This window comes from Perca fluviatilis, chromosome 4, assembly GCF_010015445.1.
Source record: "Perca fluviatilis chromosome 4, GENO_Pfluv_1.0, whole genome shotgun sequence".
In the NCBI taxonomy this organism is placed as follows: domain Eukaryota; kingdom Metazoa; phylum Chordata; class Actinopteri; order Perciformes; family Percidae; genus Perca; species Perca fluviatilis.
In genome coordinates this window covers 36841461-36853953 of record NC_053115.1, presented here as the reverse complement: position 1 = coordinate 36853953, position 12493 = coordinate 36841461, and the positions used below count along the sequence as shown (strand labels likewise).

Below are 12493 nucleotides of genomic sequence, written 5' to 3'. Positions count from 1 at the left end.
CTGAGACTTTCAGATGTACACTTTGACCTTTTCGGTGTCTATACAGAGTCTCTTTGACCCAACGCTTTAATCAAGATAGGGCAATTTTTACAGTAACTCAAGTTTTTAAAGTTTTAACTCAATTCAGACTATACACTAAGGCAACCCGTTCTCACTCCCAACTTGCAAAATACTGATGTTTGGTCAGTAGGCCTGGCAAACTCGATTCCTTCGGTTATTCTGAGTCACTCACTAAACTGATCCGAGTTGTGCGAGTCACTTGAGTCAGTATTGATCTATAGGCAAGCCCAGGCAAGCGTGCGATGTTTCGGACTGTCTTCTCGACCTAATTGCATTTTAATATTCTACATTTATACACCAAACCTACAGTAGGCCTAGCTAGGCTACGTGCAGAACATTGTATGTCATTTCAGAAGTGAAAAAATGGCTTTTGTTGTGGATTTGCTTTACCCTGAGCTCGAGGAGAGATCCACTCATGACAACGTAGCCGGCTGATTCGCGCGACTGACTCAACTTGGTCAGAAGCCAAAGCGTCTCATTTTGTCGCGATGGGAGTGAGAATGTGTTGACCAAGGCCACAAGCTAACATAGATTGAGGAAATACTTAGCCTGGTCAATGTAAAAGTCTTAAAAAATAGAAATATTGTTGCCTTGAGCCATTTAAAATCGTTATTTTCTATGAATCATTAAATTAGGTCATGATAGTAATGAACAACATGATGATGAACATGTTTAAATGCTGAATTGAAAGGAATATAAGATAGATTAATTTGAGATGTAGATGTTTGAGTTCTAAAACAATAAATTCCATATGTTGCACTGCATATTACATAAAATGCATTACTGGTTTTAAGACTGCAAATTGTTCATTTTATTCCTATTATATTTTAACTTGAAAATATGTTTAACTTCATCCACTAAGACACTCTCATAGTACATATAGTGCTACCTCTTTTTCATCCCACTGATCTATTAAACTCCCCCCTCTTTTATTTCTAAACTGCTTCAACATTCTCACATTACTCCTGGATGGTGACATTTCGTAATGTTAATAAATGAGGGATATTCAGTGTTGCTCAAATGCCCAGAGGAAGCTGATTGCCTTGTGTGTGTGTGTGTGTGTGTGTGTGTGTGTGTGTGTGTGTGTGTGTGTGTGTGTTGTGTGTGTGTGTGGTGCGGGCAGCTGGTGTAACTCCCTTACCATAAGGCAGTGGGAGGCCCACCAGCCGTCCACCCATTCCTGCCTCATTACCACTCAAACAACACCACACATTGTACAGTATGTATGTGTGTGTGTGTGTGTGTGTGTGTGTGTGTGTGCATGCATGCAGTGTTTCTCTGTGTATTTGTAAGTGTTTGCGTGTGGCCCAGCCCAGCATCTGTGCCGTGTCAACTGTCCTAGCAGGATTCCTCCCCTCTTTTCCCTCATACACACTTCCATATGGCTGACTAGGAGAGAGGTGCATCGTTCTTGCCTGTCAGCGGATATAGCAGGAGAGCCAGATGAGGAGGAGGAGGAGGAGGAGGAAGGACGGCTGGGGAAAAAACAAAGAGAAGATTTACAATGGAGCTATAAAACCATAGCCACAGCTGAGTGGGCTAAGGATCCAACTCGAAAGTGTGTGTGAGTGTTTCGCTGGTTTCTAAACCCACCACTCCCCCGAACCTGACAACATACAAACACGCAACACACAGGTGTCATTGTAAAGTGAAAACCTATACAGCAGCAGCTGATGTGCATGAGTCATTTTCTTTCTAGTTCCCCCCCCCCCCCCCGTGATAGTTTGTTCCATTTTCCTGAAGCTCAGCCTGAACAGCCTCCTCCTGCCCCTGATTGTTTCCCATCAGCAAAGGCACATTTAGTGAGGCGAAATGACGGACAGATACATGTAGAGAGGACCAGTGTTTGGGTGTTGTTAAAACCACACTCCAACATTTGTGGAACTATGCTTGTCTTGTATTCTGAAGCAAATGAGAGGACCAGTATTAGTTTAATCTATATCCACGACCTTCCACTTGCAGGATTGCTCTGTTGTCGCCGGATATTGTGCTGTATATCCTTCTTTTCGGCCAGATATCCGGTACCTTCCTCTTTCTTTGTGTTGGCATTCTAAACTGCGGTGGATTTCTGAGGACTATGGTTAACTGCTCCTCAGATCTCTGCAGGGTGAATCCAGACAGCTAGCTAGACTATCTGTCCAATCTGAGTTTTCTGTAGCACGACTAAAACTACTTTTGAACGCATACATGTTCCACCAGAACAAGTTCCTTCCTGAGGCTATTTTGCAGTAGCACCATGGCTCTGTCCGAAGAAATTCCAATTAACCACAGCACGATTTTCTCCGATCCCGGAATGTTTTGCGGACTAGCCAGACCTTCCTCCGCAGCGCTGTGGAGGAAGGCTCTTACTCAAATCTCTCTGTCTCTATAGTTCGGTCTGGGTTAGGGTTAGTGTAAATTACCTTAGGATGTTAGTTTTCTTACAGTTTGGCACCGGTGTTATTATAGTAAACGAAATATGAAAATAAGCAATGAAATATCTTTTTTACTACTAAACTGAAACTAAATAAAAACTAAAATATTCAAGAAAATAAGACAGACATGGCACTGTGCTGTAATTGCTTTACATCGTACACCAGCAAAGATTAAACTTTAAACATTATGGCCATTCCTATACAGTTGTGTATTTTGTATAGCTACATCCTTCATAGTGGCAAAAGGAAAATCCCAAAACACAAGGAACAAAACTACTCAGGGAGAGACGCAGGGAATGACTCAGAACAGCACAGGAAAACGTGTAATGACAACGATCGGACAACAGACAAAGAAAGCACAGAGACTAAATACACGAGGTAACGTGGATAGTAACAAGGGAAAGGTGACATGAGGGCTGATTGACAGGTGGAACACATCAGGGCGGGGCAGACAATCATAGAGGCGGTAAAACACACAAGGCAGGAAGTAAAACAAGACATGACACAGGAGAAACAGAGACTACAAATTAAAACAGGAAACTGAAGCATGAAAAGACAAAGAGAGAACAATACCGCAAAACAGGAAACGGTGAACAAATGACAGGGAAACAAGCAAAACAGGGAATGAATTAACCAAATACAGGAAAACCTAAAACTGAAAACTACAACCATGACAACATTTGCATCAACAGAAGTTGAAGTTAAGCAGTGAACAGTTTTGCTTAGCTGCTCGAAGGTCGAAATTAAGATGTCTACAAGCCGAATAATGTCCCTGCATAAAATCTAGAGGTGCACCAATAACAGTTTCACAAAAAGATATAAGTGATGTATCAAGTAGCAAGTGAGCGATGCAAGTGCCCATCTAAGTGCTACCTCATGCCATTGAGTGGTTGCCTGTTATAACACAGTATCTCAGTGTTGTAGATGCACAGCACGCAGATGAGTTGTACTGCAGAACGTTGGACAGTGGATATGAACTTACAGTATAGCAGCATTTACATATTCATTTTCAGTTTCATATCAGAAAACATTTTCCTGCAACAGTTACTCTGCACCAAAACTCATGCATTCCCATGGATTCCGTAAAATGTGGCAGAAAAGGGAGAATACTAGTTAATGCCAACCATTTAGGCTATTCAACTATCCACCTGTATTGGAATTCTGATATTAAATTATGTGAAAAGGGCAAAATTGTAAGCCCGCACCGAATTGTAGGCCATCCTACCTCCATCCAGTCTGTAGCCTAGTAAACTACGTAACTGATTAAAAAAAAAAAACAGTTACGTGATGCTCGTTAACTTTAGTTATCAATAGTGGACATTTTAAAATGACCTATGGCACGCTGGCTTCAATTTCAACAATATAAACATGAAATTTTATATTGTAGCACAGGTACGCTGATGAAGACACAAGCAATAACCCCCTTTTAAAAATTGTTGGAAATATACTTATTTGATATCTTACCCTGATTTATGTAGATTTAAACTTTGGAGTTTCTGGCTTTAACAAGGTCTCATTCTCTTACAGATTTGTTCTTGAGATAAATGTCACTCTATTTTTTAAACTGAAAGGGAACGCCGTTCCATTCAGACTTTTACTCCTGGAACAGCATTCCCCCTAATTTGAAACAAAAGGTTAGTACTAAGGAAAGTTGACATGTCAACCAAATGTCATCTGTAATTTACTGTAAATGTCGTGTTAATGTGTGCAGCAATCATTGCTGACTGAGGTTTTCCTGGACCGAGCTCATTGTTAAAGGCTAAATCATTTCTTTCTACAATCTGGGTCTAATTTTCATAGTGTGGGCCGTTAGTCCTATTGTTTATAAGACAGGTTACTCGCTAATTGTTGATACCTGGGTACACAACACTGTTAAACAGAGTTTGAAGCAATGTAGACTATCCTCCTTCCCTTTCTCACTTCCTTCCCCTATTCTTCATTGGATGACTTTTTGTGTCCTGCTTAAGGGCACCTCAGCGGGTACTGAAGAATGAAAATAAATCAAAAGTGCTTTGAACAAAGGGTTTTGGATGCTCATGATCTCCATACTCCTCTAACTGTACACAACTAATAACAGTGTGAAGCAGGATTTGGCACCAGCCCCTTTACTACAGTGCCTATGATGCATGACTAACAGCAGAGAGGCCTGTATACTGTGGTACTGTGACTGAGTTCCCACCCAATCCATCCGACTGCAAAGCCCCGCAGACCGACCCACAATTAAGACCTGCTCATCGATCAACTGTGGTCAACATGCTGCAGGGCCAAAGATGTCCTTTCCTCCTCCAAATGGCCTCTCGGAGACTTATGAGAGAGAGGGAGAAAGAGAGGGAGAGAGAGAGAGAGACAGACAGAGACAGAGACGTCCTATGTGGGTTGTACCTGTGTCAGACACCCCCTCTACGCATGTTCTGTTCTGTGTGATTGGGCTCTATAGTCCCCATCACTCTCTGCCATCCAGACCTCTCCCCTGTGTGTGTGTGTGTGTGTGTGTGTGTGTGTGTGTGTGTGTGTGTGTGTGTGCGTCATGGCCCGTTTATCATTGATGAAAGCCATAAGAGGGTCTTTTCATCACCCTACCACGGTAGTAACAGCTTTATAGCACAGGTACGCTGATGAAGACACAAGCACTTTATCTCAGATAAGCACAGCAATGCTTTCTGGTAAGTAACTGGTACTACCATTTTAAATAACCCCCTTTTAAAAATTATTGGAAATATACTTATTAGATAGCTTACACTGATTAAGATTTATGTAGATTTAAACTTTGGAGTTTCTGGCTTTAACAAGGTCTCATTCTCTTACAGATTTTTTCTTGAGATGTACAGTATTCCTAAATAAACATCCCGAAACATGCATGATGTTTTGAATATGCAGACAATCATTCAAATCATTCAAAAAAGCAGGATAAAATGCCCTGTTTTATTACCATTACTTGTTATGTTTTACTGTTTAGGCTACTCCTACTTACTGCTTTATTTAACTTATTTTTAAAGTTAAAGCCATAGTGTGTAGTTTCTGTCTCCCCCATGAGGAATTACAAGTAATGACAACAACACTGTCGTTGCATCCACATGATACAAGCCTTCGGTGATCACGCGCCACCCCCACCCCTCCTCCACGCAGTTGCTAACACGGATGATTAAAAAGCATGATAGACTCTTCAGAAGAGGTAATTATCTCGTAAATTGTATGTCCTCTTTGTCTCCAAAGCTGAACGCTGCTGTTGCCCATTCTCAGCGGTGACACATCACTCAAGCTTCTGTGTGCGAAAGTCACTGGACGACACCAATTTCTAAACAGAAATATATTAATGAACGTCCGTTACATTCAAGCCATTGCCACATGAGTTGATACAAAGCTAATTAAGACTATCAGCTCCACACAACTCTCTCTGTGTTTCTCAGTATGGCTATGTTTACAAAATGGTGTCATCCAGTGACTTTCAGCGCAGAAGCTCGAGTGAAGATAATTACCTCTTCTGAAGAGTCCATCTTGTTTTTTTAATCCTCCGTGTCCTCCGTGGCTACTAGCAACTGTGTGGAGGAGGGGTGGGGGTGGTGCGCGATCACGAAAGTCTTGTATCATGTGGGTGTCATTACTCCGAATTCCTCATGGGGGAGACAGAAACTACGCACTGTAGCTTTAATATAAAATAGTTGCGCACTATAGCTTTAAATTCACATTGTGAATGTAGGCCTATGCTGCTAGGACTGCAGTTATGGTGGTGTTAATGTTCTAACTTGTGACAACACACACACACACACACACTCAGGGCATGGCCGACTGGGCCCAAGTTGATATAATCTGTTAAATATGTTTTCCCTGCATAGAGGTCATTCACTGCTTGACTTCCAAATGGTGTATGTGCATGTGTGTGTTCTACTTTGTGAACGTGTGTGCCTTTGTGTGTGTGTGACTAATGGCTTTAGTAATGCTAAGCCACATGGGGCTCGACTGCAGGTTATGAATAGAAAAACTCCACTGCAGCTCTTTATGAGCAAGCTAATCAATTTGGTTCCACCAGGCACGTGAGCTCTATTCTCAATCAACCCGTGTTCATCATCGAATTACCTTCTGCATTTGCATAATATGATACAGTGTTTGGAATAATCATTATGTGCATTGTTTGATGGTAATACGCTACTCCCTCTTATGCAGCAGTGAGCATTGTAATTAATGCTGCTTCGCATACAGTTACACTACCGATACGCTGACCAAAGTGCGTGGACACTCAAACATTCCACCAATAAGTGATGTTAAACATGTTATTCCATCATCAGTCTGCTGTAAACAACAACCTCCACTCTTGTTTGAAAGCTTTCCACCATTTTAGAACACGCAGGGATTATAATATTTGCCTCTATTCAGCAACAGGGGCATTCATGAGGTCCAACACTGATGTTGGGTGATCATATTTAGCTCACAGTTTTCCAGTTCATCCCAAAAGTGTTGGATGGGGTTGAGGTCAGGGCTCTGTGCAGACCAGTCAAGTTCTTCCACAGCAAACTGGGAAAACTATTTCTCTATGGACCTGACTTTATGCACAGGGGCATTGTTACGTTGAATCGAGACTGTCTTCCAGTAGTCTCGCATTGACCTTCCTCCACAGCGCTGTGGAGGAAGGTCTGGCTAGTCCACACAGCATTCCTGGATAGGAGAAAAACGTGCTCTGGTTTATTGGCATTTCTTTAAAGGTCCTATGACATGCTGCTTTTTGGATGCTTTTATATAGGCCTTAGTGGTCCCCTAATACTGTATCTGAAGTCTCTTTTATATAGGCCTTAGTGGTCCCCTAATACTGTATCTGAAGTCGCTTTCCCGAAATTCAGCCTTGGTGTAGAATTACAGCCACTACGAGCCAGTCCCACAATGAGCTTTCCTTAGGACGTGCTATTTCTGTGTCTGTAGCTTTAAATGCTATTGAGGAGGAGAGGGGGTGAGGGGGGGGCAAGGTGGATGGTGGGGGTGTGGCCTTGACCAACTGCCATGCTTCGCTCGTTTGCAAGCCATGATGTCTCTCTCTTTCTCATGGGTGGGCAAAGCAGAGAAAGGGGAGCTAACCTTTCCCCTTACGACATCATAAAGGGAAGATTCCAGATTGGCCCATCTGAGCTTACTTTTTCTCAAAGGCAGAGCAGGATACCCAGGGCTCGGTTTACACCTATCGCCATTTCTAGCCACTGAGGAACCATAGGCAGGCTGGGGGAACGCATATTAATGTTAAAAAAACCTCATAAAGTGAAATTTTCATGCCATGGGACCTTTAAACTCCAAAACCAAATGTACCGAGGAATTCTCTTTTGGGATGACTATGAATACATTTTACTTACTTACTTACTTACTTACTGCTAAGAAGAATTAGCCGAATTTAGCCCCGCCCACAACATTCGAGGTCGGGTAGAATCGGAGTATGACCACGTCAGGCTAAAGAAGAATAAGAATAATACCGTAAATTCTCATATAGTATTCAAATAATGCTAGTATGTGGCCACCATTCAAATAAAAATAGTGGGAGGGGTGGACTTACCTGTACTCAAATAGTGTACATGGTACATTCTCATATTTATCATAGTATATATTTCTACAGCACTAATTCCATCACTTAACACAGTCATGTTATGCTCACCACTCCGCTTCTATAGGTCTCTTTTTTTTAACACAATAACTTGTTTTCTTTCTCTATTTATTTCTAGTTGCTGCTGCTCTACCATCACTGAACTGAACAGAATACTTCCTGCAGATGTGTCACATTAAAAGCCCACCAGGGACAATGCCCTTTGGGTTGCTAAAAGGCTTTTAATGGAAAACATCTGCACAGAAAGTGTCACGTTTCACTGACGGTAGCTTAACAGCAATTGCCAAATGGCAGAATGGAAAAAGAAAAGTTTGAAATATTGTACAGTATTTCTGTAAGAGAAGATACACTGAAGGATGAGTATGACATGTTGTTATACTGATGAAATAAGTCTGTGGAAATGTATACTACATATTGTTAAATCTGATAAACATGCAGGAAGTTAGCATTGAAATTTGCATTCGACTTATAATATTTCCATTATTTACCAAGTGCATTTACACATGAATGTACCCCCTGCATTTACCCCAAGTTATACAGGGGAAATGAAAAAAGCACTTTGTCTTATTTAAACCTGTTTCAGACAAAGGCCTTGTCCCCATTCAGTATTTAAGAATTTACATTTATAATTATAAAATATCAGAAATCAAATACGCCCATCCATAGTATGTCTGGGCAGGAAAGCTCACTGGTCAAACAGAGACATCTAGTGGTCAGTATCAGTCAGTGCAGGGCTGGCCCAATTACAATGAATGGAGGGTTAGTATGCAGTAGTGTGCATTGGTGAATTCATAATAAAACATACAATGTGTTTGTGTGTAGCTTCATTCATGCCACTGCCAGAATTTTAAAGACAGAGTCAGTTGGCTGCATTTCGCCTGAAGGAGACTATATATGAACATGTCTGTTACTGGTTACTGGACCCTTTAGACAAAATGTGTGTGTGTGTGCAAATGTTTGGTACTGTATGTGTGGAGAATCCAGCCATTAATACATAGATGTGTGTGTGTGTGTGTGTGTGTGTGTGTGTGTGTGTGTGTGTGTGTGTGTGTGTGTGTGTGCGTGTGTGTTTGTGTGTGTATGTCTGGATGACTCAGAATGTCTCACGGCAATATTAATAACACATCATGAATACAACTCACACTCACTGTCTTGCTCTCTCCACCTCTCCCTCTTTCTCTCTTTCTCTCCCAGTCTCTCTCTCTCTTTCTATCAGTCTCTCTCTCAGTATCTCTCTGTCTGAGTGTATTATTTAAGATAAGCTGAGCTGATGTGTTATGTCATTAAATCTCTCTCTTTTTCTCCTCCTCCCTATAATTCTCATTGTTTTCCTAATTCCTCCTTTACACCAATTATTCTTTCCTTTCTTCCTTTTGACATTCTTTTATTTCCACTTTTCTCATCTCTCCTTTCTTTATCTGATTTTACTTACGTCTCACCTTCCTTCACTTTGTTGGTTTCTTTAATTCCTCCCTTCCATTATTTTCTTCTCCATCCTCCTTTCCTGTAAATGACCCCCTCCATTCTTCCTTGCTCTCTTCTGTTCCTGCCTCCATCCTGCTCCCAGCATGCAGCAGTGCTCCCATCAACATGAAGGTGCAGCATGTGAACGCCAGTGCTCTGGTTGTGCGCTGGGCGCGTCCCGAGGTCACCTACCACCCGCCTATCCTTCACTTCCTGGTGTCGTACAGCTGGACCACCCACGACGACAGCTACGAGGAGACGCACCTCACCGATGCTAAACACAAACTGGTGAGACTGGGAGGGACTGGAGCGTGGAGTGGGAGGGTTAGCCTGGGGCACGTTCAATCACAAAACAATGTGCACCGTTTTGCCAAGGTTTCCTGGTTGAACAACACTTTCCTCTAAACAGTGTGAAACGGTGTGCAACAGCTTTGAGTTATGTTTTCTCTCATATGGTGTGTGTGTCTGTTGTTTATTGGCTGTGTCACACTTGATACCCAATCAGCAGAAACATTTCTGTTAATTTGTGGTAATAAAAAGGCAGAGCGCTTGCACACACAACAGCGCACCCCCGTTTTAGTTTTTTTTAAATGTTGCTACATTTTGTCAGGGCTGAAAGTGGCCCTGATTTAACCAAACATTGACACATGAACAGTCAACCCGTTCTCACTCCCAACTCGTCAAATATTGACGCTTGGTCAGTGTCTCTCAGCGTCGGCTACAGACGCAAAAATCCCCCTTTAGCATCTGTATGGAACGCACCGGGCAGAACAGCAGCTATAAGAGGAAAACCCCTTGAGATGTGCCATCTCGTTTTCGAGGGGACTTCAGGAAAAATATACATCACAAACATACATACATACATACTGAGAGAAAAAAACAGACAGACAGACAAAAGCTCTCCATCACCCCAAAACCACCCATATCCTCCCCATTCCAACCATTAGATATTAGACAATAAACAGTTAAGGTCATTTATATAGACAGTTGAGAAAAATATCTGTTTTGTAAAACAATAACAATAACAGTTTATTTTTTTCACAATGGAATCAATATGAGGTCTGAAGGTAAGTTGGGAGTCGAGCCAAAGGCCCAGATATTTAAACTCCTCAACATTTTCTAGACGTGTACAATCCAGGAATTTAACCTCAAGAGAATTATTTTGCTGATGGAGTGCAGATCTGGTTGCATGCTATAAGACTTATTTTTATTCAATAGAAGCAGATTACAAGAGAACCATGTTTGAATACAATTGAAATAAAATTGAAGTGAGGTTTGAATCTCAGATATGTTGTGTTTAGATGTATACATAACTGTGTCATCTGCGTATAGATGAATCTGACAGTCTAAGCATATTTGTGGGAGATCATTTATAAAAATAGACAATAAAAGGGGCCCTAGGGAAGAACCCTGAGGGACACCCATTTCAATTATTCTAGGCTGGGAGAGAGCAGCATTAAAAGACACGCTTTGATTTCTGTAATGAAGATATGAATTAAACCAGAGAACAGCTGATTTGGAAAGACCAATAGCATATAGTTTGTCAAGATGAATATAATGATTGACCATGTCAAACGCCTTAGTGAGGTCAATAAAAATTGCACCACTAGACCTGTTGTTATCTTGTGCAGAAAAAATATAATTGGTAAATGTTGTAAGGGCTGTTGTTGTAGAGTGATTAGGTCTAAATCCAGATTGATTTGGAGTCAAGAGGGAAAAGTCATTAATATATTTAGACACTTGCCTAAAAAATAAGCTTTTTGATTATCTTAGCTACATTACTGATTATAAAAATTGGCCTATAATTGTTGATATCAAATGAGTCACCACCTTTGTGTAGTGGTGTTACTTTTGCAAATTTCCACATTTATGGAATTACGCAGGTGGAAAGTGATAAATTAAATAAGTCACATAGTGAAAATGCTAGGACGTGAGAAGAAAGTTTAATAAACTTAATGTCCAGACCATCAGGACCAGCAGCATTAGAAGATTGTATTTCTCAGATTGCCTGTTGCACATCAGAGGGATGAATTGTTGGAAATGAGAATGAGCTATTGTTCACAGTATTTGTTATGCTAGAATAGGCGAGCTCAGATGATTGAGAACAACAGATAGAAGAAAAATGCTGAGAATTAATTTAAAAAAACAACAACAACAATGCAGGCTCAGACCGCAGAATATTAACTGGAAATGTTTTATACATATCCTAAATGTTTCCCTGTGTACAGACCTTATTATGAGACAGCCCGTAGGCTATAGAAAAATGAGAAAAGTTGATGAATAGCCTAGTAGTAATAGGCCTCAGTAAGAACCTGCATAGGCAAATTAAAGAAACAAAGTAATGTTTATCAGCCACGGGATTCATTTTAAGCCAGCCCTATAGGCTAAAGAGAATGAGAGAAAAAGAAAAACGTCTCAATATTCTGGTCCGGGAAGAAATTATAAATCATTTCCATATAATGTAAACCTTCAAGATATAAGCAAATAAGTCCCGATTATGCTACTGCAAGCAAACAAACATCATCAACAACAACCAACACATTTTTTATTTTTTTTTATCAATAGACTACCTTAAACATGACAGGAGCAGTCCGTCATTCAGGTGAGAGTTGTAATTTATGAAGAAACGTTTCAGACGTTGGTTTTATCACTAGCATATTGATCAAAACCGTCCTTATTCTTAAAGGTCCTATGACATTCTGCTCTTTGGATACTTTTATATAGGCCTTAGTGGTCCCCTAATACTGTATCTTAAGTCTCTTTCCCGAAATTCAGCCTTTGTGCAGAATTACAGCCACTGCTCTAGTCCCACAATGAGCTTTCCTTAGGATGTGCCATTTCTGTGTCTGTAGCTTTAAATGCTATTGAGGAAGGAGAGAGGGGGGCAAGGCGAAGGGTGGGGGTGTGGCCTTGATCAACTGCCATGCTTCGCTTGTATGCAAGCCATGATGTCTCTCTCTTTCTCATGGGCGGGCCA

At 41.1% G+C, this 12493-nt stretch overlaps 1 protein-coding gene across 2 annotated transcripts in view; it reads left to right on the top strand.

The window, feature by feature from the left end:
• ptprga (protein tyrosine phosphatase receptor type Ga) overlaps positions 1-12493 on the top strand; it is a 538553-nt gene that overhangs the window by 434007 nt on the left and 92053 nt on the right. For both annotated transcript variants that reach the window (XM_039797848.1, XM_039797847.1), the window contains exon 9: positions 9620-9804. In XM_039797848.1, coding sequence (XP_039653782.1) covers positions 9620-9804 — 185 coding nt within the window. The remainder of the gene's footprint in view (positions 1-9619; positions 9805-12493) is intronic.